The 26,348-nt window shown below is 42.1% G+C and overlaps 2 protein-coding genes across 4 annotated transcripts in view; one reads left to right on the forward strand and one right to left on the reverse strand.

The window, feature by feature from the left end:
• The window catches only part of LOC134079577 (Kv channel-interacting protein 1-like), a 41,110-nt gene extending 24,437 nt beyond the window's left edge, over window positions 1-16,673 (forward strand). For 2 of the 3 annotated variants that reach the window (XM_062535669.1, XM_062535672.1), the window contains exons 2-8: window positions 11,457-11,581; window positions 12,439-12,508; window positions 13,133-13,203; window positions 13,520-13,627; window positions 14,085-14,189; window positions 14,310-14,372; window positions 14,848-16,673. In XM_062535669.1, the coding sequence (XP_062391653.1) occupies window positions 11,457-11,581; window positions 12,439-12,508; window positions 13,133-13,203; window positions 13,520-13,627; window positions 14,085-14,189; window positions 14,310-14,372; window positions 14,848-14,895 (590 nt within the window). In that variant the 3' untranslated portion in view covers window positions 14,896-16,673. Of the gene's footprint in view, window positions 1-2,706; window positions 2,979-11,456; window positions 11,582-12,438; window positions 12,509-13,132; window positions 13,204-13,519; window positions 13,628-14,084; window positions 14,190-14,309; window positions 14,373-14,847 lie in introns of those variants that run through there. The other variant, XM_062535671.1, reaches the window with a different exon arrangement.
• Window positions 16,674-19,506: 2,833 nt separating this feature from the next.
• tlx3b (T cell leukemia homeobox 3b) lies at window positions 19,507-25,438 on the reverse strand. Its single transcript, XM_062535673.1, has 3 exons — window positions 24,991-25,438; window positions 22,147-22,384; window positions 19,507-19,967 (listed from the first exon to the last, which is right to left on the reverse strand). Exons 1-3 carry the CDS (start codon window positions 25,436-25,438, stop codon window positions 19,754-19,756), a joined length of 900 nt encoding a protein of 299 aa, XP_062391657.1. The 3' UTR covers window positions 19,507-19,753.
• Between the last annotated feature and the right edge of the window lie 910 nt (window positions 25,439-26,348).

Genomic DNA, 26,348 nt, shown 5'->3' on the forward strand with positions numbered 1-26,348 from the left:
CTCCCTCCTTTGTCTCTCTCTCTTTCTTTCTCTCTCTCTCTCTCTCTCTCTCTCTCTCTCTCTCTCTCTCTCTCTCTCTCTCTCTCTCTCTCTCTCTCTCTTTGAGATAGTGAAAGATGTGAGAGGTTCCTCCTAACTACGCATGTGGATGCTGATGTGCATCGACCTGTTGTCTCACTCTTGTAAGATGCAACTGGACTCAGCCTCAGAGGACAGGAGCCCCTCAGGGCTGGTGGGGTGTGTGTGTGTGTGTGTGTGTGTGGTGTAGTAGGATTTGTTCATGTAATGAGGCTACACAGAAATGTTTCGACTTTAGCTTTTTCTGTCCTCGATTTCTTCCTTCTTCCTATACCCACGCCACCCCACCCCCTGTGATGTTCCCATTCTGTGAGCCTCCCTAATTAGCAATGTTAGCTGGGGCTCTGTCAAACCACTGAACTAATGAGCAGGGAACTCAGGGAACCAAAAACATGGCCCGTGTTTGAGTACGAGGAGAGAATTGGGCAGAGGAGAGCTCTCCGCAGAATCAGCTAATTGTGATTAATGGACATTTATCGTTGAAACATACAGTACTAGAGCTGTACAGTTTTTTCAGTTAAAAAGTAAGCAAGATTTTTTTTTTGCACATTGGTGCAGTTGTGAAGTCAGAGGATAATTTGTCAAAATGTAAATCTGGGATTGGATCTGGTTGAAGAGAAAGGATTAGATTCACACACTCTGTGAGTTTTCCATTTGTATTTTTGCACATCAATATCCACCCATATCCATCCTTTTCATATAGGCCTACTATACACTATGAAAACATAACACATTCTATTGACGTATTCCAGGCATCATGTTTAATCAGCCACCCTACATGATAGCAAATAACAAAAACATGTGCAACTGGTCTATGAGCTCTCACACTAAAACACAGTGTAGAGAACAACTTTATGAAACACAAAGAACAAAGAACTTAGGCTTAACATTTTCAAATGTTCATTTTTAGCACCTTTCCGGCATTGCCCTTTTCATCTCGCGTACCCCCTAGTGGAAGCTTGCATACCACTGATGATGGTACACGTACCACAGTTTGGGAATCCCTGAATCAAAGTAATGGTTGTAGTTTCTAAATAATAACAATTGTCTTGAATATGACATAGAACTGACAAACAGTGTATTTTACCTTGTTCTTTAATGTTAACATAGAAGGTATGCAACTTTGGTCTGTCAAAAATGGTCAGATGCTATATTAGAAGCCCATGAACTATTATTAGGCTGGGGAATAAAAAATGGCCCATTTTAGCTGATATCTTGCCCCCCTCATGGTTATCTGGCACCCACATGAATAATTAAGTGAGCTTTACGCTGACTCGCTGCCTAGCTGCTTGGCACCCAAAGACTGTTCACAATAGGATCCAGCAACTTCTTCCTGAATCTCCAACTCGAACTGATAACGTAACGTGTGAAAAGGGGCGGTGATCAGAGGGATGGTTGGTGTCACAGCCTGCTATGGCATCACAGTCTTTCTTTGTTCAGATTCACTCGTATTTTAAGCCATGCACTGAACGCTGCATATGCAACAAAGCCCAAGTCAAAATGGCTTTCCATTCAATGTCATCTTCAAAATAATGACTTCAAACTTATTTTGATAGTGACTTCTGATAGAGAGAATGGTGTCTCTGTCATTGCCAAAGCATGTCAAGAACGCCTGGTATTTTACTATGCAGCTTGGTTTGGTGTAACGTGCAGGAAAGGTGACTCTTTTTGTCACTTTTGATGTATTGGGTACCCTTGGCTTTTTGGCATCCGCTTCCAAATGAAACACTTTGCTAAAGGGGGTACCTGGTACGATGAACATTTGCACTGCCTTGCTTTAAGTGAGAATTAACACATTTTAAATTACACACATATTATGCATCTCTCTCTCTCTCTCTCATTCTGTGTGTGTGTGTGTGTGTGTGTGTGTGTGTGTGTGTGTGTGTGTGTGAGAGAGAGAGATAAAGTATATTGTATTTCTTGTGATCATTATCTGAACTGCTGCAATCAGCCAGAATGTGGTCATTACAGTGATGCCTTCTGACTCAGTGGCTACAGTTTCAAGGTTGTGTCCACTGAACAGGAAATACATGTCCTCGTGTAGCTAGAAAATAAGGACAAAAAAAAAAAACTTGATACAGTTCTAACATTCATGTTATGTCTTATCATCTGAATTGCATCGTGGGTGTATGAATGAGACAAGTAAGAGGAAAAGATTATATGCTCAGAGAGCTTTTCAAATCAATTCTGCCTCAACAACTGCTCTACACTGATTCAGGGTTGTCCATACAGCAATACACCCCATATACACCCCGTAACAACAGCATAGAACAAGATTAAAAAAAATAGAAGGAGAGAGGGGAGGGGGGGGGGGTAGAGAAAGAGAACAAAGAGACTGAGTGAGTTGGAAAGATGGGTTGAAGGAAAAATAGGAGTGAGACAGAATCATAGAAATGGAGATTGATGAGATGGAGAGACAGATACAAAGACAAGGACAGAAACTGAGTCAGAAAGAGAAGTAGACGGGAGAGAGAGAGAAGGAGAGAGAGAGAGAGCGCGAGAGAGAGAAGGAGAGAGAGGGAGAAGTGGGAGGGGCAGAGTGAAATAAGGGACAGCTGGAACGCGTGCGAGGAGCGAAATTGCACGCTATTTTCTCCTCAGCCTAAACTGAGAACCAGAGACCGGGAGAGCATCTGTATGTGACAGAGAGCAGAGGAGAGGACATGCATCTGTGAGGAACAGCAGAGAACAAGATCACAACAAAGAGAGGAGTAGATAGAGGAGAAGAGAGAGGGAGAGAGAGTGAGTAAGTGAGTGTCTGAGAGAATAGGGTGAGAGAGTAAGAAGGGAGGAAGAGAGACGCGAGCGGCTGTTTGGATACTCAAGTTGCCACGGAGACAACATGGGCGCTGTGGTGGGCACCCTAACCATGCAGACCAAGCAGAGGCGACCATCCAGAGGTACGACCATAACACACACTGAGAGGGGGAGAGATAACACACATCCAGAGATCAAATCAGAACACACACTCAGACGTTCAGATGTACGACCATAACACAGAGAGAGAGAGAGAGAGAGAGAGAGAGAGAGAGAGAGAGAGAGATGGATGGAGGGGGGAGGGAGGGAGAGACTTGTTGAAAAGGTAATCTCAAATGCTGCTGAACAGAAAATGTACACTGTGTCTGATGTCTTAAGAATATGTAAGCTATTTTGTTTTTACAGTGTGGGTCACACACAGTGGGGTACACACACACACACACACACACACACACACGCACACACACAAAAGCAATTACAAAAAAAATATGTTCAAAAGATGAGACTAAAGAAAACCTTAAGGAGTGCTGACAGGTGTTAGCACATGCTGATTGTGGTGATGCTCCTCACACCTGCTAACTACACAGCAGAGGTGATTTTCACACAGTTGTGCTTGAGCAAAGCAGGAGGCAGGAGTGTGAGGGAAGAAACAGTGGGGAGTAGAGAGAGAGAGAGAAAAGGAGATAGAGAGAGAGAAAAGGAGATAGAGAGAGAGAGAAAGAGCGAGAGAGAGAAATTAGTGAAGATGAAGAGACTGAGTAGAGATAGGGAAGAGTGAAGGCTTTTAGGGAATTGTGGCCATAGCCATATTTATGCTCCACTGATTAACTTCCCTCCACTGGATAAGCCCTGTGGTTCAGCTCTGTAGTTCACCACCACCACTGGGCATGTGTAGATCACTGTATCTGAATTTGGTCTCTGTGTGATCCCTATGTATGTATGTTCTTCTGAGTGCAGTGGAAGCCGTTGTGTGTTCAGATTCATATCTGGAGTATTGTGTATCTTGTATGTGCCCGTAGACACACTGTACATCTGTTTGTAAATATGATAGCACACCCCCACATACAGACCTACATGAGGTCGGACTAGGTTGAGATTCTGTGTGCGTGTGTGTGTGTGTGTGTGTGTGTGTGTGTGTGTGTGTGTGTGTGTTTGTGTGTGCCCGCATGTACGGTTATATTTCAGCGGTAGTATTAGCACCCACCTCACATAGCATCTCTCTTCCTGTCCACATGCTTGAGAGCCCGGTTGTCATGGAGACAGGTTTGTGAGAGCAAAAAAAAGGGAAGCGGGAACAATAGTGACTGATGCTGATGGGACCGAGTGGAGAGCAACAGCTACATCTTTCATGCAGACACACACACACACACACACGTACCACACACACACACACACGCACGCGCACACGTGCACAAGCTTTTAGGTCACAGTCAGAAACTCATATACGCACGTCTGACTCAGACTCAATAATTCAGATGGATTTGTGTTTGGACAATGTGTGAAGAGTGTCTGCTATTTGCCCATTATAATCCTAGTGATTAGTCCTGAAAGGCGGAGAGAATCCAGGTGAGGGATTAAACAGCAGGCATACGTTATGTGCTGCAGTGGCAAAGGTCGACCAATCCGTCTGAGGTCTTCTCTCCCTCCTCTCTGCAGGAGAGCATTTGCCCCTCCACATGGACATATATCTTTACAGTATAAAATGATCCGCCATTTTTTATGTGGCATAAAAAAAAACTGTTTGTCTCTGAAAACAGTCCCTCTAGAAATCTAGCAATTTGTTGTGATTGCTGTGGACAAAAAGAAACTGAATTTGTGGTGGGAATTAAAACAAACAAAAAAAAAACTTCCAGTGAAAATTGCATTATTTGCTGCAGTAATTTCTTAAAATTGTGATCCCTTCAGGATCTTGCGATTGTTCAACTGTCGATGCCAACTGATTAAAAATGGATTCATATTGTGGTGATGTTGGGGGGAGCTGTGACGCAAGCGGCAGTATCCCGACCACGTTTGCACACAGGGATCCTACTCTCGTCTCTCTATCACTTCATCTCCCATCTCTCTCCACTGTCCTGTCAGTTACAGGCAATAAGCCCCACAAATATGGTGATTTAATGTCAATCACAGACAATGCAGAGATCCCAATGGCTTTGCTTCTTTTTTGTTGCTGAAAATATTTAGGCAATAAGACAAAATTGCAATTGTGTGAAAACACAAGACTGCAAAATTCGGAGGATACTTTGAAGACCACTGTAATGCATGCTAAAGAGTTTGAAGAGTTCCAGAGTCCTCTAGTTGTACCTTCATGAAGTGTCCGATAAAGACAAGCAAAATAGCCCAGTACATGCTCAAAACTGCAGCCTATTCCACCAGGCAACTTTGCAGACCTACTTGGAAAATGCCTAATTTGTAGATGTGAGAAGGTAGCGTGGATTATGTTAGGGGTGTTGTGTGGTGGTGTACAGCAAAAGTGCATTATATCACTAACGTTACATAAGAAGTTTGTGGCGCTAACTGTGGTCCACAACCATGTCCGTATCCTTAGCAACTGAAGTCTCCTTGAACAACCTCTAGTCGTACACATTCATATTTAAACTGTCAGATCTTCTGTGGGTTTATCTTGTTCCTTCCACTCTTGCCCCCAAAGCACAGACTATATGTTTACATGAGATCCAAAAGCCTTGATGTGTGAGACTTGATGTCTTCAGACCTGAGATGAAACAGCCATCTTAATAATAAGAAGGGCTAATTATATAACAGCTTTGGCGCACAGAAGAGTGTGTATAATTTGGACCCCTGACTCAAGCCTCTTGGTGAAGGGAGCTTATTAAAATAGGGTAGGCATGTCATTTTAAAGTGATATCGCCCGACTTAGAGATCCTCCTTAGAGAGAGCTCTTCCTACTGATGAATAAGCTGCCCTGTGATTTGCTTAGGTATGCTTGCTTAGGAAGGCAAACTTATGTGACAGAATAAATACATCCAACTGAAGGCTGAGCAGACAGCAAGCCAGATTCTTCCCTACGTTTTCTGTGCTGACTTATGGAACAATTGTGGAGCCAAAAAAGATGTAAAGATATTGAAAAATTAAAAAATGAAAACAAAAAACCCATAACTTACTCATCTTGCTCAACCATGGGTGCTCTTCTGATATGAATAAATTGGTGATGACGAACGCACAAGTTCAGCCCTTTGAGGCTGGGAGAGAGCACCAGAGAGAGAGGTAGCGTAATGATCTGTGGGGGCCGAGAGCGCTGATATGCACTCCTGACGGCTAACAGGTGGCGGTGAATATTCAGCGGGGGCCGTGAGGTCAGCTGCATCCTGCTGTTGTCCCCCTGTGGGTCTCCTGTGAGAGCTGGCAGCCTGGATGGGAGTCGGCGAGGGCCCCAGTCTAGACAGATGGGATGCTCACGCTCGACCAACGCAATATCATCCACTCTCGGCAACCACATCACCGTTGCCTGCTGTTTAGTGTCCAATTATGTGCAGGTGTTAGACCAATTGTTAATGGAACGAAGGGTAATGGCAAATTCTAATGTGGTTCAGCAAGCCACCGATGTGAGAATTCAAATGCCAGTTTGTATAGAGCCTTTACTCTTCGTGAAAGGCAAAGGGTACAAAGTAATTAGAAATGATATCAATAATGACATCAATTATATTCCTGGTCTGACTTAATACAGCGCAAATATGTTGTTGTAGTGGGTACAATGCACTGAGGTGATGAATTAATTGATAATTAGTGCAACTTGTGTCTCAAATTGATTCATATTGCCACACATTATTTCAACATTAGCCTTAATACATTTCAGACATTTTTTGATGATTTACAGTATACTGTATAGAATGGTATCCATTGAATGGTTCATGGGCTACATCTGTGTAAATACTCTGTACTGCCTCCATGTTGATCTAACAGAGCATATATTTCACTTGCATAGACTGCACCTATTCCATAAAATAAACATCATTGTAAGCACCAGGAGGACAGGTTGTTTGTTTGCATTTGGCACAGGGTTTATATTTGGAGTCAGGATGAATCATCTAAAAGACTGTCAGGGCGACATAGGGAGCTTAAAATCATTCAACCATTCTGCATTGATTTAGTCATGCAGAGTTTCACACGGTAGAGTTGAGTTTTTCCTCTCTGTCAGATAGTAAACAACTAATGAGCCATCCATTTCTATTACACAGGTACTGAGTAACAAACAAACAACTAACAAACAAACATGTTTCATTTACTTTTCTAGGCACCCAAAGAGCCTAATGAAGGGGATGGGGGGGTGTACCAAACCTTTAACACACTTGTTTACTCATCTCTCTCTCTCTCTCTCTCTCTCTCTCTCTCTCTCGTTCTCACCCTCTTTCTCTCTCTCGTTCTCACCCTCTTTCTCTCTCTCATGCAATAAAATGTGTATAAAATCATCAAGATCAGCCTTGCTATTCAAACCATCATTGAGAAGTGACCATATTTCTGGCACATTCCCTTCACGTGTTTGTATTTGGGCCTCCTAGCTTGTTCATGAGGGAGGCTCAGAGCAGGAGGGTTCAGCCTTAAATGATGAACGTCTCTCCTTCCTCCCCGCTGTGCCCCGTTAGCCCAAGTTCTCTGCTCGGCAGTCGGAGTTGCTCTAAATATTTGATGGCCTCAAATCTTCAGTCTTAAATCACTCTCTCTGTGTCCCTCCATTCATCTCTGCAGCCCCCCCCCTCCCCAGACACACACACACACACACACACACACACACACACACACACACACACACACACACACACACACACACACACACACTCTCACGCACATGCACACACACACACACACACACACACACACACACACACACACACACATGCCTTCAGCCCTTCTCCGTCTTTTGTAAATACTCTCCTCTGGTTTTCAGCATTCCTGTGTAAGCATGCCACCCTGTGCCACTGTTCATTGTTCTCAATTTGCTTGTTTTTTTTTCTGCCTTCACTGAGTTTCAAATCTGCGCCTATTTGTCTCCTTTTGTATGTCTTTTGTGTCTCTCCGTTAGAAGAGCCTCCACTGGATCCTTCACACCCTTCCGTCATATCTCCTCCTTTTTCTCTCATTTCACATCTGTCACTTTTCATCCTCAATGTGTTAATAAGTGTGAAGTGTTATTAAAATGCAGCAATTCCCCATGCATCATAGATGCTTGCTGTTCTACATTGAATAGATGTTCCTTAGTCGACAGCAAAAAAAATGCTCCCTGTTGTTATGAAAATGAAACCATTTTTCCTTGTTTCATCCGTCTCTCTGCAAATATCATGGAAGAATTTCTGGAAAAGCAAATATCCAAATAAGGATTTGGAAGTGAGTAATAATAGTAACAAACAGACAAACTGACAAACCCCGAAGAAAACATAACCTCCTTGGCGGAGGTAACAAGGTCCTTAGCTGTAATGTAAAGGCTCTGTGATTGTGTGCTTTAAAAGGCAAATGGCAGAGGCCCTCTCGTGGGTAACTGCTCAGATGTTTCTCAAATCTTCCTCCAGATTAGCGGGCAGCCGGAGGACACTGGGCATATTTGCATGATGGGCATTATCGGCAATGAGCCCTGCTCTCCCTGAGCAGACGCTGCCAACGCGAAGAGACAGAATCACTGCCTCTCGCCCACAGCACCAAGCAGCAAGCCAAATGAGCCACTTTATACAGATCAACCTCTGAACCTCAATTTATGCCCTCGCTTCCGAAACTGTCCAAACAGCTACTATGTATCAGCCATTGGTTTCGGATCTCTGCATTATAGAACAGTGCAGTCTTTTTCCCTGTGGCGCTAATGTAGTCTAATCCTTGGTTATTCAGTGCAAGTACTCCTGTTCAGTTCCTTTCCCATCCACGGCATTGCATTCTGTTTCATCATGCCGTTCAGTTTAAAATCGTTATTCAAATCTATTAGCCTATACTCTTCTATTTATTTTATTTATTTATTTGTTTATTTAAAAGGGACAATGCACATCAATTAACATTCTTTGTTTACACTCAAAATGTAAATGTGCCAGAGTTAGCAAAAGAGCTAGTTTTCATCTGTAGTCCCTTGGCTATATTTTGCGGCTATATTTTATTCCAGAGCCATAGCATTCTATTCTATCTTATACTATTCTATTCAACAGCACCGAACAAACTCCTTGGTGAGAGTGACAGATGAATGTGGCGTACGTCCATCTCCCTGATGGCAAAGGGAAAATAGCGTTTGGTCTGTCTGTTCCTGAGGTGGCAAGAGACTGAGCTGGGTGGTGAGGGAATGGGCAGTGACCCAAGGGAGGGAGCAGGGCGGTGCTGAAACAGGTGTTTTGACAGACTCCACAAATCACCAGCTAAGAGCGCGTTTGGCTGGAGTCCAGCCAGATGATGACCAGCGATCCGGGCGAGAATGTCCGACACGGCTCAAAGTTATGGGCCAGACAAAAGGCTTGTCCCCGGCCCATCAGGTGTGACATGTGGTGTGTGGTGTGGCGTGGCGTGGCTTGGCGTGGCGAGCTGTGCTGCGTGACTGAAATAGGCCGAGGCTGGTCTGCATGGCTGCTGCTGATGGGAAAGAGCTGAACTCAGATCAGCTCCGTGGCACGGGGTCTGTCTGTCTGTCTGTCTGTCTGTCTGTCTGTCTGTCTGTCTGTCTGTCGGTTGGTCTGTCTGTGGTGAGGGATGATGGGCTCCCTCTGGGCTGCACTTCTACACGTTTTCTCATCTGCTCAGCCAAATTCACTCATCCTTCATGCCTGAGTATCTGTCCCACTTATGTCCCATCTTTTCTGCAGGGCTGACAGCTGACAGATCACTGTGTGTGTGTGTCTCTTTCTGTGTGTGTTTCTGTGTGTGTGTGTGTGTGTGTGTGTGTGTGTGTGTGTGTGTGTGTACACATTTCTATTTACATCAACTTCACAGAAAATTGGAGCCCATGAGTGGTCAGATGAGAGAATATTTTTCTGGGTATTAAAATTTGGATGCACGTTTTCCTTTAATGTGCCCTCAAAATGATAAAGTAGAAAAGTTTAATGTGAGCTCGACATGACTGAAATTGTGCTCTCGAAGTCTATAGTGTGTGATATTTTCTCATATTGCTACATTTTCCCTCACAATGAAGTGCTTTATAGTACCATATTATTTATGCTATATTAATGCTGGCAAGATATGGTTCTTAAAGAGGGAAGCTTTAGAATGACACTACTTGCTTCAGTTTCCCATATTTAGGCTTACCTGTAGTAGCCTGTCGTCAAGCCATAGGCTATTTCAATATATCCATATCTGATCCATTGGTGAACAGTACCCATTGGAACTTTTAATGTGTTCCTTCTCAACCCATACGCCTTGTTGTGAAGTAACAGCGGTAGTTTCTGCATAATCTTGCTTTGTTTGGTTAATGTCTAATGGGTTTCTAATATGAGAAAGACAGTATTATGCACAAGATTTGTGATCTTTGCACACATCACAACTTCAAACATGTTCAATTTATTACATCACATTCACAATTTATTAAATGTGTATTTTAAAGTAAGTTATACAGAAGGCGCGCAATTCAGAATTACATTTTCATAATGTGGTCTCAAAATGTACATACAATTTGTTTTATTTGAACTTTCAGGGGTTCCATAATGATATCTGATTTAAGCATATTATATTTATTTTTCTTTTTTAAAATGAAATTTTCCATTTTCCTCTGTCATACTATTACTCTCTTAGAATGAGTGTTCAGTGAGGTTTATTAAGGTCTTGGTAGAGTCTAAAATCACATATAGACCAGAGAGCCCTGTTTTTGTTCTGCCGTTTGGCAAGGTTTAAAGGTCACAGTCATCATATGTCCTATCTGACTGCCCTTCCCTGTCGTCTCTTATTAGATTTCCCCATAGATCACTTCATTTGAATATTCTCTTGCATAATTGCAATTTACATGACCGTGTAACTGCTGGCCAGTTGGGCAGCTGTTCCGATTAAATGTTCAGAGGATCTTTCTATGGCCGAGTAGTTGCCAGACTGGTGAGCATCTGTGAGTAAATGTCAGGGACCTGTGGCAAGAGGTGTCTCAAGAGATGTCTGCTTTTTAAAGTCATTTTTTTTATGTCAATGGAGAAGCATGGACAACAGGGGATGCTTCGAAATTCTTGTGTTCAGTTCATCCATGCAACACCCATTGCATCTCAAGGATCTAGTCATCAGTTTTCTATTTCAGAGCTGGGAAACACTGTAGACACTAGAACTATTACATATAATTATTTAATTAAACATAAATCAAACATTTCAATTATAATAATAATTTAAGACATAGTTATTAAATGTGTCTGAGAGAACATATGCATCAGATTTGTATTTCATTCCACTTTCATGCTGTCCAGTATTTTTTCATCTCGTTCCTATTATGTATTTCTATAATATATCTCCTGCTGCTGGAATTAAATTGCATTTCTCAGCAGTAGATAGAGGTTACCACCCTGAGAGTTGCTATTAGATTTCTGTTCTGATAAAACTGATTAGAAATGAATGAGTATGAGAGGCAAATTCACATGTATAACCACCTCCATATGAGGAGTGATACACTGTATTTTCGTGGGGAAAGGTAGATGTGTGTCCTAAGGGCTGACCTAGATGGCTTGTGTCCACAGATAAGATTGATGATGAGCTGGAGATGACTATGGTCTGCCATCGGCCAGAGGGACTCGAGCAATTGGAGGCTCAGACCAACTTCACCAAGCGAGAGCTGCAGGTCCTCTACAGGGGCTTCAAAAACGTGAGCATTGCCCATGCACAGACCTGCTTTTGTACATCCATCTGTTTGCTAACTCGTCCAGGTGCCCACTCCTGGCTGGCTCGCCACTGCTCTGCTTTCCATTTGGTTTCACAAGTTAACTCCAAGCCTCCAAGCCCCCCCCCCCCCCCCCCCCCCGCCTTACTGCCACAGCACTATCCCCACATTCAAAGCTACTTTGAAGCAAGTCCCCCATGTTCTATATTTGGCTCGCTCATCTTTGTCTGTGAAAGGCAGATACCCATTTAGTCTTGCAAATTCACCTCCCTTGCCGCTAATCTGGACGTGCTGGCCCCTGCAGCAGAGATCTATCCTGCCTGTCATATTTCATAATGAGAACGATTACGCGCTGCATTACACACTTCATGTCAAAAACACACAAACGCCACAAACACGAGTGCCAGCGAAAGCTGCTCTCGCTACACACAAACACACAGGGTTCTGATGCAATACACCCACTGGTAGCTGGTGTTCAAGCAAGTATGGTGCATCATAGCAAAGAGTGCAGTAGTGTTTTAGGTGACTCGTGTTGGGTAAGAGGGTTTTAGGTAGAGCCAATGCCTCGAAGCTTTCGGGAATAGCAAACAGAACAGCAACATTAATTATTATGTATTACATAATTTTGCATTGACAGAATATACACCCATAACTAACCCACGTTAACTATGGAGTTGCCAGGTGTATTGAAGCCCACTTCCTTGTATATCTAATTAGCGCTCAGAGACCCATATGGACAGTTGCTGTTAATTGAATTTCACAGGCAAAGGGCAGACAGATGTTCTCCCTGGTGGAGTGGGTAAGGGTTGAGATTAATGATCTTTGACTCTCTTCCCCATCAGGAGTGTCCCAGTGGAGTCGTGAATGAGGAGACGTTCAAACACATCTATGCACAGTTCTTTCCGCATGGAGGTACACATATCTATATTTTTCCAGAGGGTAACACTGAATTGCCATTGTAAAAAAAAAAGTTCACAAAGTTTCATAAGGCATTAATTGTGGTGTTTATTTAATGCCTCTAAGCCAGCATCAATGTTTCTAAAAACACAAAATTATGTTAACACAAATGGTATTACATTAGAATATAAATCTTATAATAAATTCAATGAAACATTTCTGCAGTTCTGCAGAAGCTACTATGATTTTATCATAGTAGCTTCCCTATGATTTTATCCGTGTTTATATACAATTACATTCATCAACATTGTTGGGGTGTAAATGTGATAAAATGAAATTACATTGAAAATATGTATTCATAACACACCATGGTGGCATCCAGTTTAGGGAAATGTTATTCAGTATGGCCTCCACAGTTTAAACTGAGTCATGACCATGACCTGAGTCATTTACCTTGTAAACCAAATTTATGATATGGTAACACAACTTGGAGGGCCACATTTCAATGACAAGTACATTAACGGACAATAACTTGGACCAACTGTACAACTTTTAACCATTTTCTTCACACAATTGTGTTGGAAGTTTAGTTTAATCAATGATGTACTTAATTTACATCTGATTCCTCTCTTGTAACAGATGCAAGCACATATGCCCATTACCTATTCAATGCATTTGATTCAACAAAGAATGGCTCCATCAAGTTCGAGGTAGGTTACCTCACAAATGACCAAAAAGAACACTGACTTCTTAACTCTTACCTTTTAAGCCCAATTCACACCAAAGATTCCTGAAGCGACGAGACCGAGTTGCAGCGGTGTGAATTAGAAGTTGCACGGAGTTGCAAGTCGTCGCAAAGCATTCAACATGTTTAGTCGCAGTTGCACGTAGCAGTTTCAGAACGTTGCAGCTCGTCTCGGCTCGTCTCGTCTCGAATCTTTGGTCTGAACCCTACTGTAGTCTGTTCTTCTATAGTGCATTCACTGTAAAACCCTCTGTTTCCTCTGTTTTCTCCTCATCTGTCAGGATTTTGTGATGGGGCTATCCCTCCTGCTGCGCGGCTCAACACGAGAGAAACTCGAATGGACATTTCATTTATATGACATCAATAGGGATGGTTACATTAGCAGAGAGGTAAAAGACATGTGCTGTGTTTGTGCATTTACCTCTTTTTCCTGTCTTTTGTGTGTGTGTGTGTGTGTGTGTGTGTGTGTGTGTGTGTGTGTGTGTGTGTGTGTGTGTTGTGTGTGTGTGTGTGTGTGTGTGTGTGTGTGTGTGTGTGTGTGTGTGTGTGTGTGTGTGTGTGTGTGTGTGTGTATGTGTGTGTGTGTGTGCGTGTGTGTGTGTGCACATGCTTGTGTGTGTGAGCGTGTGTGAACATGCGTGTGTGTGTGTGTGTGTGTGTGTGTGTGCGTGCATGCGTGCGTGTGAGCGTGCGTGTGTGTGAGTGTATGTGTGTGTTCTGTGTGTGTGTGTGTGTGTGTGTGTGTGTGTGTGTGTGTGTGTGTGCGCCCCTTTCTCTCTTCTCATGTTTGCACTGTGTGATGCACGGTACAGTGCATTTAATGGGACTGTATTTTCTGTTTCACAGGAGATGACTGAGATTGTGAGAGCAATTTATGATATGATGGGGAAGTATACCTACCCTGCATTGAAAGGTGATGTTCCCAAACAACACGTGGATGCTTTCTTTCAGGTCAGTGCAGGGTAGTCTATGTTAGTTATAAATACTGAATGTTGTGGATGAAAGCTCCACAAGCAATGTTTAATAGCATGTTGTGATTGCCTCCATAACAGTATGTCTTTGAATTAACAGAAAATGGACAAAAACAAAGATGGTGTGGTGACTTTAGATGAGTTTGTCCTGGCATGTCAAGAGGTGAGGATGGTGGTGTTTTCCTTGAACCCCTGTGTGTGTTTAGCCTGTGTGTGTGTGTGTGTGTGTGTGTGTGTTTGGGTGGGTGTGGGTGTGGGTGTGGGTGGGTGCGGATGTGTGGATGGGTGCGTGCGTGTGTATAAGGCAGCTGCTAGTACACTGCAATTTAATTCATATTACTCTAAACCACCTTCTGTAAACCAACTGTATACTACTATCTACATTGCATTATACTTTTTTATTGTCCTTTGTTGAATATACTTGTATATCACATTGCACTTTGATTTTTTCTTCGGGTTAGACGCAAACGGCATTTCGTTGTCTTTTTACTTGTTCTCTGTACAATGACAATAAAGTTTAATCTGATTTAATGTAATCTAATATATTACACAATGTATTGTGGTTCATAGGTTCATACTTATGTAAACACTGACATCTTGTGGATATTAAGTGAATTCCTTCTTCTGATGTTCTTCAGGATGAAACCATGATGAGGTCGATGCAGCTCTTTGAGAATGTAATATAGAGGCAGGTGGAGTGGACAAAGATGGAAAGCAACTGGCCATAGACCTGACAGGAGCAAAGAAGTGCCCACAGAGAAGACCTTTTGTGTGTGTGTGTGTGTGTGTGTGTGTGTGTTTGTGTGTGTGTGTGTGTGTGTGTGTGTGTGTGTGTGTGTGTGTGTGTGTGTGTGTGTGTGTGTGTGTGTGTGTGTGTGTGTGTGTGTAAGAGAGAATAAGAGAGACAGAGAGAGAGCATGGGGCTTGCTATTTAGTGCCAATACGTCATATAAATGATAAATGAACTTACATCTTGAGTGTCTCCCAGGGGAAATTTATAGTGTTCACAATTCTTTTGATTCTGTTTTTGAAGGAGACATAGTCCTTGTAGAACCCAGTATGTCCCCCCCCTGTGTCTTATACTAAGTCAGATTGGTCCAGAATGGCCTGGAATGGCCACTACTTGGTTGGACTCAACCCAAATGACAATTCAGTTTGTCCTCGGGCACTGTTTGGGTAATTGTCCAGCTCAATTTCCTTATGTCTCTGTGGACACTGTCGCCTCCCCTTGGACAGATACCAAAACTGTGACTCAGACGCTTCCCCTTCTGGTGGAAAACAGAACTGCAGTGGAAAATATTTTGGCCTTCATCTCACTCTCGAATTTGCATGTTTTCAAATGAAGAGGCATCCTTTGAGTTGTCTGATTGTGACTTTGGTTGAGCCTCTAAATAATATGAAATATGTATTTATTATTTTATTTATGTAAATAAGATATTGTGTACATTTTGCAGTTGGCCTCATGCTGATAGTTTACTGGTTGTCCAAATTCTGTGTTCATGGCATGTATTGAGTGTCATGATGTTATTGTTGTCGTGTGTTCTTGTGTCTTGTTGTTTGCCTGTCTGCTAATTTTTCTGTCTGACTGTCTGTCTATCTGTTTCTCAACATCTTCTGCCTTGTCTAAATATATGTGACTCATATCGTTAGACAGATATGACAGATTAGGCTCATTGAAACATTTGTTTTAAAAACAGATTGCAAGCACAACACTGCATGATTTTGTGTTGAGGATATGCATTGCTATGGAATATTGGAATATGGTATCATGGAAATTGTGTAGAAAAAAATGCAGGATAGGGGAAGAGTACTAAAGGTGTGTGTGTTTTGTTTGTGTGTGTGTGTGTGTGTGTGTGTGTGTGTGTGTGTGTGTGTGTGTGTGTGTGTGTGTGTGTGTGTGTGTGTGTGTGTGCGTGCGTGTGTGCGTGTAAGCGCGTGAGTTTGAATATGATTATAATACACAAAAAAGTGATCTTAACCACCTTATTTCACCACACTCTCTATACAGTATATGTAAACATTGTATCTTCTCCACTATGTCCATCTGTTGTACGGAGAAATAGAGCAGAAATATATTTTACAGACCTAATCTCATAACTGTCACTAAGGCAGTATGTGACCGTCAAGACGTATGACATTCACATTATGTGGGTGGCATATACCTCTGTCAATGATTTAGTGTATATTTGTCGTTTGTGTACATAAAAGCTTTTATTCAGATTTTACAAATTCAGAATAAAGATTTTATTTACAGACCTAACTGTTTACACAACACAGAGAGATGTCCTTTTTGTGCTGGATGATAATCAGCGGGCAGTACAATCTGACTGACATTGAAAAATACACTAAATATGTGTCTGTACAGGTAGCATGTGATGGAGAGGCTTTCAGGCAAAGGCAGTGTAACAGCGTCTCTGGTCATGTGCTGTGCAGAGCTACGATTATCAAAGAATAAATCTTACAAGAGGAAAACACACTCAGCTGTCTTCATTTGCTGCACTTATAACCTTCCATCTACACACAACAGCTGCATCAAAATGTATCATTGTTACATGTTGACCACAGCAATTTATGAGTTGTTCAATATTTTTGGAGACTTTTCACACAGAGACTGCTCTTGCATCTCAGTGTAGGCCTATAGTATCTGAAATACATATTTACTATGAAGTAAGTAACCTTTTACTCTGAAATACTTTGAAAAATAATGTTTAAAAGAGCATACTACAGAGAAAAAAGGAAAGAAAGAAAACATTCTAATCAAAGGATGCAGGGAATCTTGAATGTGTACATGATTTAATTGCTGTGAGTCTGTGTCCCAAACAGTGCCCTGGACTTTATCTGTTTTATTCTAATGAGTGATTCTGGAAATGTACCTGGGACAGCTGTGGCCTACTGGTTAGGGCTTCTAACCGGAAGATTGCTGGTTCAATTCCCGCCCAGTCCACGGCTGAAGTGCCCTTGAGCAAGCAACCGAAAATAAAAGACACTCACAATGATGATCACTGCTCCCCGAGCGCCGCTGTTGGGCAGGCAGTTCACTGCTCTGTGTTAGTGTGTGCTTAGCATCACTTTGTTTTCACTGTGTGCTGTGTGTGTTCACTAATTCACGAATTGAGATGAATGCAGATACAGGTCAAAAAAAGTAGGTATATATACTTATATACCTTTTGTGGAGAGCTTTCTAGATTTAATCATGTTTATTATTACATGTAACATGTAATGTAACAAAGGTAGCCTACATGATTCACTCTGCTGTTCTCAGACGTGAGATGTAAGCCTAGACTTGGTTTTTAAAAATGCAATTTACAAAGAGATGAGGTAACTCTACGTTGCCATCAAATATGCATTAGCATTTAGCACAACCCCCATTGGCATTGGCCAAGGAGCATTTTTGCCGTTAATACTATGCCAAAGAAAGATAGTGTACAGTGCAATTTCACCGACTATACAGGAGATGGCGGTGTAGCCTAACTTCTGAAAACTGTCAAGAAGAGTTAGAAGATGACGTCAACCACTCCCTTGAACGAGGTCCGAGAGGTCATGAGACTTCCTGTATCAATTAGCAGGAACGGGAGTGCTTATTAATGACTGCCCTACTAAATGTCTCCCTCCAGACATCGAGGGAAGGGTTTTCCCTATCTCTTTGCATCTATCGGGACTGTTTGGTGAACTAAACTGCGTGAGCCCATTGCAGTCGATAACAACACGGTAAGAATATGCAGAGGAATGTGTGTGTGTGTGTGTGTGTGTGTGTGTGTGTGCGTGCGTGCGTGCGTGCGTGCGTGCGTGTGTGTGTGCGTGTGTGTGTGCACGCGCGCGTGGTGGGGTGTTCACCTGGCAAGGGCCATAAAAGCCCGGCTCAGAGCTGAGGCAGGTTAAATCACTTGATAATGGACGCTGCGGGCTCGCCAGTCCCTCTTCGCTCCCATTTGAGACGGGTCAATTCCTGGGAGTCAGCACTCAGAGATTGGGGGGCGGGGTGGGGAACGGCTAACACCGAGCATAAAGGCAATTTTTGCGCTCCCAGCGGACTGCCCTGATCTCTGTCTGCGTGAAGACCTAAGTGCTTCCGTGCTGCGGCAGGCATAATCATCTGCATTCAGACAACCAATGTGGGTTTGTTGTTTTTCAGGCTGTGATCTATGACGGAAGCCTTTGTTTTACTAAACGAAAAGACCCTTGAGCATCTCCAAAAGGTAGAGCTGAGCAAATAGTCTATCTTGGCCACTACCATACAAGCATATGGAGAGAGAACAAAGAAAGTAGCCGACATAATTCAAAGCAAACGGGCCAGAAGTTCGAGTTTCTTACAGAAAACGCGAGAACATTTTATTACTGTTTCATCACAGTATTTACATAATTATCAAATACAAACTATAATACATGGATTTGAATGCAATAATTCTCTTTTTAATTACACGAGTCAATGGCAAACCTGGAGGGATTTTACACATGATAATCTCCATAATTAGGCCTATTATTACTGTTTACATGTGGAAGCCCCTACATGTGTTAATTTCTTCTGCACTGATTAGGAGCCCTAGCCACTAGTGCAATGTTGATATATGTGAAATACTCACAAATCATACATTTCATTTCAACAGCAACACAACCAGTAGCCATATTCTCCTTCTTCGTATGTTGTCACTCTGTGTGCATTCTTGACATCTTCTAATCCAGATAGTTGAAGCCCTTGAGTTTATTATGGTATTGATTAGTCAATAATGGTTGATGTGCGTTTGGTTTCTCAGACGTAAGGTCTGCAACATGCACACACATGATGCAAAACAAACATGAGTTAAATTATGCAGATATGGATAAATAGATATGTGTGCGTCTGTGTATGAGTGTTGTGTGGTATGGGTAAATTGTTTTGATCTTGCTTGATTTCATAAAAGATATTTCAAGGATGAGACTTCTTGGCTGTTTCTTGTTCCAATTTCCAAAAAAGAGAGACACATCATATATTATAAACAAATATTCCTTTAAAAATAACCATTCTTTCTTTTTTTATTTCCCCATATTGTTACATTACTCAGTACTGGGCTCTGTTTGGACTAGGGCAGAGCTTTGGAGGTAGTGCACATATGGGTGGGTCGACGAGCAGATCAGAGCGTCTGCGATCTGTCAGTCGGTCAATATGCCACACTGGGGGTGGGAGCCAGCACGCATGGACTAGTCCTCTCCACAGGTCTCTGTGGCAGCATCCACGCTGGGCTTGTGCTTATGTGTGTGTGTGTGTGTGTGTGTGTGTGTGTGTGTGTGTGTGTGTGCGCGTGCGTGTTATCTGGGAGAGAATACATCCATGATTCACTGAACACTATGAGCGAGGAGTCTTTTGAAGATCCTGTCTTGGATTCCAGTTCCCCAAAGTGCCCCATTCAGCTGTTCAGTAACCAGTTTATTTGATCAACAGTCAAAATAAAAGGTTTGGCATGGTAACTGTTGGTCCTTTAGCAACACAAGCCATTTGACGTAATGGTCCATCTGTTGCTCAGAAAACTCCCCAGTGGCCTTCTCGGAATTCCTGGGGTTCCTTTTTGCTCATACCAGGCCGGTGACGGTTCCAAGCTTGTTGCCATCGTCAGAGGCCCACGGCTGCAGGTTCTGGAGCGCGAACAAGGAGGAGTTGTGGATGCAGAGCGGGTCGGCCGGAATCGAGTCGCTGAGGGACTTCTGGAAGGCCTCGTGCTGGAGCTGCATCATCAGCCGATTGGCCTGCTGTCGCTCCGCCTCCCGCTCCTCCGCCGTCTGTCGTCTGGCAAAGCCAATGGAGAGGAGAGGGGACAGGGGGAAACACGGAGAAGAGAGGAGAAGGGTGGAGCAGAGAGGGAGAGGAGAAATGTGGAGTAAGGAGAAGGGTTGGTCAGGGAAATCCACACTGAGTGACTTAGAAAAGGCCAATATTAAATGGATGCAAATTCGCTTTGAAGATCATTCATTACATATAAATGTCAAGGTCTGCAAAAAAAAACTGTCCAATATATGCAGTCCAGTGCCTGGCAAGAGCATTGGAAACATGAAATGCACTTGCTTATAGTAACAATTTCTAAAAGGGAGGAATAATAACTATCTCATCTTATAAATTGTGAATTATACCATGTTGTTAGAATGAGAACATTAACTGTCAGCATTGCTTTCTGTAGACTAAAAAAACCCACTTCATCCCTATTTACATAAAACAATATGTATTGGTGATGATGGCTAACACTCACTGTCAGCAAGTAAAGTCAGTTTCCTGTACTTGAACTGTTACTTCACTTTACATAATCAATTTTCTCTGTTGTAATAGAATTTCATTTTATTTCCAGAGATAGAATGTGTAGGCCTATGCCCCCAGAAGGAGAGAATGTCACTGGCCAATGTAAACTTGTGCACTTAGTGTAGTGGAAATGTATTAGGCCTAAACCAACGGATGTATGAGGATTGAGCGATGTCACCTGCAGATAACAAATTATTGCAAATCGAATGACATTGTTCATGACATATTCGTTGTAATAGTTCTATAATTTTACAATGGTATACCGTCTATGGCACTATGTTGAGATACCACTCGAAATGTACGGCTCGCTCAGTAGTTTATGCTCTCCTAAATAACGTTATATGTCTACCGACCCGACTCACGGGGAGACATTCTTCACTTTAATTTAAAAACGCATTGTAGTTTACACGCACTGTGTCAGACGGTTAGCCGAGCACTCCGTTAATATTTCATCAGTTAGTTGGAGTGTTTAATCTGGGCAGCCATCAAACCGTCTACTCGGAATGACACAAACTCTCTGATCTATTTGCCACCGTTGAGAATTATTCACGCTCTCAGCCTGTCTGCTCAGTCCGCGAGGATGGTCTCAAAGGGTAGCCTACCGGAAGTTTGCTGATGGATTCATGGATTTGCTGATTTGCGTTTCCTATTCATTCCCATTTTATTCTAATATTTTAGCGCGACTTCAAGGACTATAAGACATGATGATCAAGCTATTTGTTTACATATTTCTCTAGATCGATTTTTTGTTTGTTTGTTTAACCTAAAGTTACAGAAGAAGCTTAGATTAATCAATAATTGCAGGCCTACCAACCTGACATTTCATGAACAGAGAAGTCAGGGAAACTGTGGTGACGTTGATTTAAAGTTAACCTGCAAATACATCTACGTTGTCTGTTCCGTGAATAATATGTTTTACTCTCGTGTTAAATTAGAAACAAAACTTGTAATTTAACTTGTGGACAAACACAACTGTATTATCTCCTCTATGCAATCTTTCAACAACAACAACAAAACATGCGGATGAAAAGAATAGACTCCAATTCCATCTATTCCATCTTTCTTTAAGCTATAATAGCGTTTTCAGCAGAGCACACTCCTCATCCTTTCTCCATAGTCTTGAAATAAACAGTATTATTTTTTGTTATGTATAATGATGGTGGTGTCTCACTCTGGATATTTTATTGACACATGCATTTAGTACCACTTGCTTGTTGTGTCTAAACAATAATGTTGAGTGTAGATTGTGCACAAGTATTCATTATGGGTCCAGTACTTTTACAAAAAAGTAAAACATCAATAAAGTGATTAAAGTTCTGTCATTCATTCATTTGGATGGCGCAGATGGAACATTATCTTCAGAGACTTGTGCCTTAGTAAAACAAGTCCTTTTGTATTCTGGTTAGCTGCTTTCACACATCTGCATTACAGTTCATTACATTTCACTCATCCAATCCCACACAGACACCTTACCATGATCACGCACACCATACCAGACACCAACTTACTTCATACCATGAAGTGCTTTTCTCAATCACCACTTCTACTTAAAGACAAACTCAAGCCAAGCACACACACACACACACACACACACACACACACACGCACACACACACCCACACACACACACAACGAGGAAGAAGGACATAATGCATATAAGTACACTGAATCTCACCTCCACTTGGTTCTTCTGTTCTGGAACCAGGTCTTGACCTGCGCGTCGGTCATCTTCAGGGCTTTGGCGAGAGCGGCCCGTTCTGCACTGGCCAGGTACTTCTGTCTGTGGAAGCGTTTCTCCAGCTCACAGATCTGCACCCGTGAGAAGGACGTCCTGGGCTTCTTCCGCTTCGGTGGCGTCCTGTTCTGGTACGGGTGTCCTATACGCCGTGCCACTGTGAAAGGTGTGAGGGCAGCTATTGAGCAATATGTGTTGTATGTGGTGTTTTAAAGTGTGTGCGTGTGTGTGTGTGTGTGTGTGTGTGTGTGTGTGTGTGTGTGTGTGTGTGTGTGTGTGTGTGTGTAAGAGAGCGAAAGCAAAAGAGAAAGAGAATAACAAATTGTCAAATAATTGCAGTAACATTCTCTGGAGTTCAGTAACTTGTTCACATAAATGCCCATAGAAGTCGCAATAAATAAATACAACAAGCATGTGTAACATTTGACTGAATAAACTAAGCATGAAATGAACAGATGTTATATTGGAATGTCGTGAGTCATGTCAAAAGTCATGAGAAATGAATATTTTATCATTATTTTATTTTAGTTTCATTTCACATCATGGACACTTCATTTAGTTGAGTGAAAAAAAACCCCTCATATTATACTCTGAACAATCTCTGGCAGGGCGGTCAATTTCAGCTTATTTCTGTTGCCAAATTCTTCTCAGTTTAGAGACAATATCACAGCAGTATTGCTTGATTAAACCAGAGCCTTGAAGCTGAATTCAAAGTTTATCGAAGTTGTAACTAATGAGTAATATTGTGTGTATTCCTGACTTATTTATTAAGTCAAACTCCTCTCTCAAAAGTGCTGGGACCCAAGAAAGCGCCCACAGGCAACCATTAATAACCCTCTTGAAATATTTATGCCCCTTTATAACTGCATTGCATTTTCAACTGGCTGGAGGAAAAAAAGCCTCCTGATAAATGTGACAGCTCGGCAGCTCTTCATGACCAACGGAGGGAGGGACGGCAGTAAGTGACATCAGGGATTTCAACAGATAGGCCTGACCTCTCCAGTGGGCCATTGTGGGCCAAGTTGTCTACGCACCATGAGATCACTATTTCTTACAGAATTCACACGTCAATGTGACTGGCTAGCAAACTACTTCTAATAGCATTCATGTGACATGGTCAACATTTTAAGACACTTCAAGATACATTTGTGTTTGGTTCTAGGCCTTAACTTGTCAGGAAATAGGATTAGGTATACTATATGCCTATGGAATACTGCTTTTACTCGAACTGCTATTCTCTCGCTTGTGTACAATGTAGTCATCAACAATTTTATCTCTCAACAGCTAGTTAAACAAAAGAGTGGTGGTTTTCGATTTTCTAGAAATTAAATCAGTAAATGCATAAATTAAATGAATATCTCAGTATTTTCTAATAGATTTAAATGTATTCAAAGACTTCAACACCTTTGTTTTTCATTTAGTTTTTCTTTTATTTGTAATGTTAATCCTATTGTCTTTTCATCTGTCAGTGTTTTTTACTGTGCTTGAACATCCTGCCCAGGGACTACAGGTGCAAATTAGCTATTTAACTAACCCTGGTGTAGAAGCTATTCTATGCATGGTCCCTGTCAAACAAAACCAATAAACTAAACTAAACTAATATGGACAAATGTAATGACTTGGGCTATAATGTCTGTGTATCTCCTGTGACACTGTATCACAAGCCGATATGTTTCCAATCCATGAATCCCTTTCATGGTGGCAACTTTTACACGTTATTACTATCAACACGAGCTGTAACAGACGTGTCGAAGTAATTGAACGAGATCGAGTTACAGTAGACAGACGGTTCTTTAAATCAAGGTCCCAATTTCCCACACATTTTAAACACGAGTCTGTGATTTTTGGCCCTATGAATGGGGCACAGAGGTCTCCAATGCCGCAATTTTACAGCGTGAGTAGTTTCATCAGTCATTGAAATATATAGCTTCAAGGAGTCCTTTGACGAAGAGAATGAAAATGTTGACGGAGTGAAAATGTCGATTCAAGTTACGCGCGCAATCTTGTTTTGAAATATATTTAATAATGTAACTGAATGTTTCATGACAATGATCTAAACGTGCACAGATCATAATAGGCTAATATAGGGCAATATTGTATGTACATATAAATGTAGATAATTGTATGTAATAAAAAATATATATAACTGCAGGCCTACAAACAAACCAAACACACTTAACAGACCTACCAGTAAGCCAAATCACCCAATGTCAAACACTTGATTTTGTAGGATTTAAATTATAATAAGTATCTTATTTTATTTATTTATATCGGCAAATATATAGGTCTAGTTGTAGCCTATAGCCTATGTAAACAAGTGAATATTATAGACCTTTGTAAAAAAAATATTTCCTCATTAGAAATACATAGAATTACTTGAAAAATAAAGTGATGGCACAACCCTAAATCTTGCAAAGTAAGATAATAATAATAATAATAATAATAATAATAATCAGGCCACAGTATGAACAATATCAGTGAGTTAATTTTTTCTACCTTTATTTTTTTAGGCCACATAAGGAATCACTTAGCCTAAGATGTGCTCCCTCGCATCCAATCACGCTACTTTTGAACATATCTTAGCCATTGTAGGTCAGCCTACACGAATATAGCGTACATGATGTAATACTATGTCCCTTTTACAGTTTGTTATCATGCTCAAAATTACGCGTTCTTGCAGAACATATTTCAAAGGCTTTATAGATCCATAGAATATCCACATTTCACACGTATTCCTAAACAGTTCCATGTTTAAAAAACAAAACTCACGTAGGAATATTGTACCTGCAAAACGTTCCTTGGCAAACCTCTGGCTGGTATCCATCCAAGGGAAGCTGATGCTGCCCAGTCCTGGCACTGCGCTGGCCATGGGTGGTGGAACTGCCGCAGCCAGAGGCCTATGCGCAGGGACCCGTATCACTCCACCGGGCGCAAGGGTCAGGTTGACTCCGTAGGAACTTGTGTCTTCATACGGGGAGGCAATACCATGAAAAGATCCCGATAGTGTTGTGTAGGGTGCCGCGCCAGCCCCGCTCGGACTGCCCAAGTGGTAGCTAGCTCCACTTGTTGTGGTGCCAGACTCAAGATTGTTTCGTAAAGTGTTCTGTTGGGAGCTGTCTTGGTCGGTCCCGCTGAGGATTTGATCAATACCGAAGTTGATAGGTTCGTGCTGGGAGGGTTGCGGAGTCTGACTGGTGCCAGTCGGGCTGGTCGGGTTGGAGGTTCGGTCCATCCTCGCTCCCTTCCCTCTTTGATTCTACCGAACTTGATCCACTGACAGGTGGGTCGCTGGCAAGTCCACCGCAGAGCCAGTTGGTTAATACGGATGAGAACCAAATAAGTTGCGTCCTTGATCTAAAATAGTTTCCAAATCATTTATTGGCGTTTGTCCTTTTTTTTCGTTGGAGAAATCCAAGGAATTCGAGCACAGTCTCAACGCTCGTCCGGGAAAAGTTGTCACTCTGTGAATTGATTAGAGTTTCACTTGCTGCCGGCTGTCTTTCCCGGCAGCTCAGGCACAGCACAGTAGGTTTCTTTGCTTCCCATTTCGATTGGTCAGAATTCCCTCCCACCGTCCCATTGGTTGATATTTTGTGTGAACTAGCGAAACGGAGGATGCGTTTCAAAATGACACCAGGGCATCGTGCGCAACATCAAACTTCTCTTAGGGGTCTTCAAACATCATATGTAACGATCACTTTTACTCTTTTAGTAAATTAAACGTCATCTGTTCACTTGTATAAGTCGAGGTATTAAACAGATGAATGAGAAGCATTATCAGTAAACCTGAGGTTTACCCTCAAAGTGTCACTATATAGATTGGTACACCTTGTTTATAATGTAACAAATAAACCGAAATCCTCGGCTAAATTAGCCTGGCACGCCCTCCCAGTGACGCAACGCCTTCAGGCTTTGCTGCTGGTCTGGTCAACTGCTCATTGAGAAGGATTTCTGAGTTCCCGAAATCTGCGGAACTGCCCCCTTTGGTCGAGAACCAATTAACTTTGAGCAGCTCCAACGGCTCTGGGTAGAGGCGTGTTCAAGGCAGAGGAAAGAGTGTTGTTATTGGTTTAAACTCGGCAATCCGCTTTCTGACATCTACCAGTAGCAAATCGAGGCACTTAAAGGAGGCGGGTCAACCA

Source organism: Sardina pilchardus, chromosome 5 (genome assembly GCF_963854185.1).
Source record: "Sardina pilchardus chromosome 5, fSarPil1.1, whole genome shotgun sequence".
Taxonomy (NCBI): Eukaryota; Metazoa; Chordata; class Actinopteri; order Clupeiformes; family Clupeidae; genus Sardina; species Sardina pilchardus.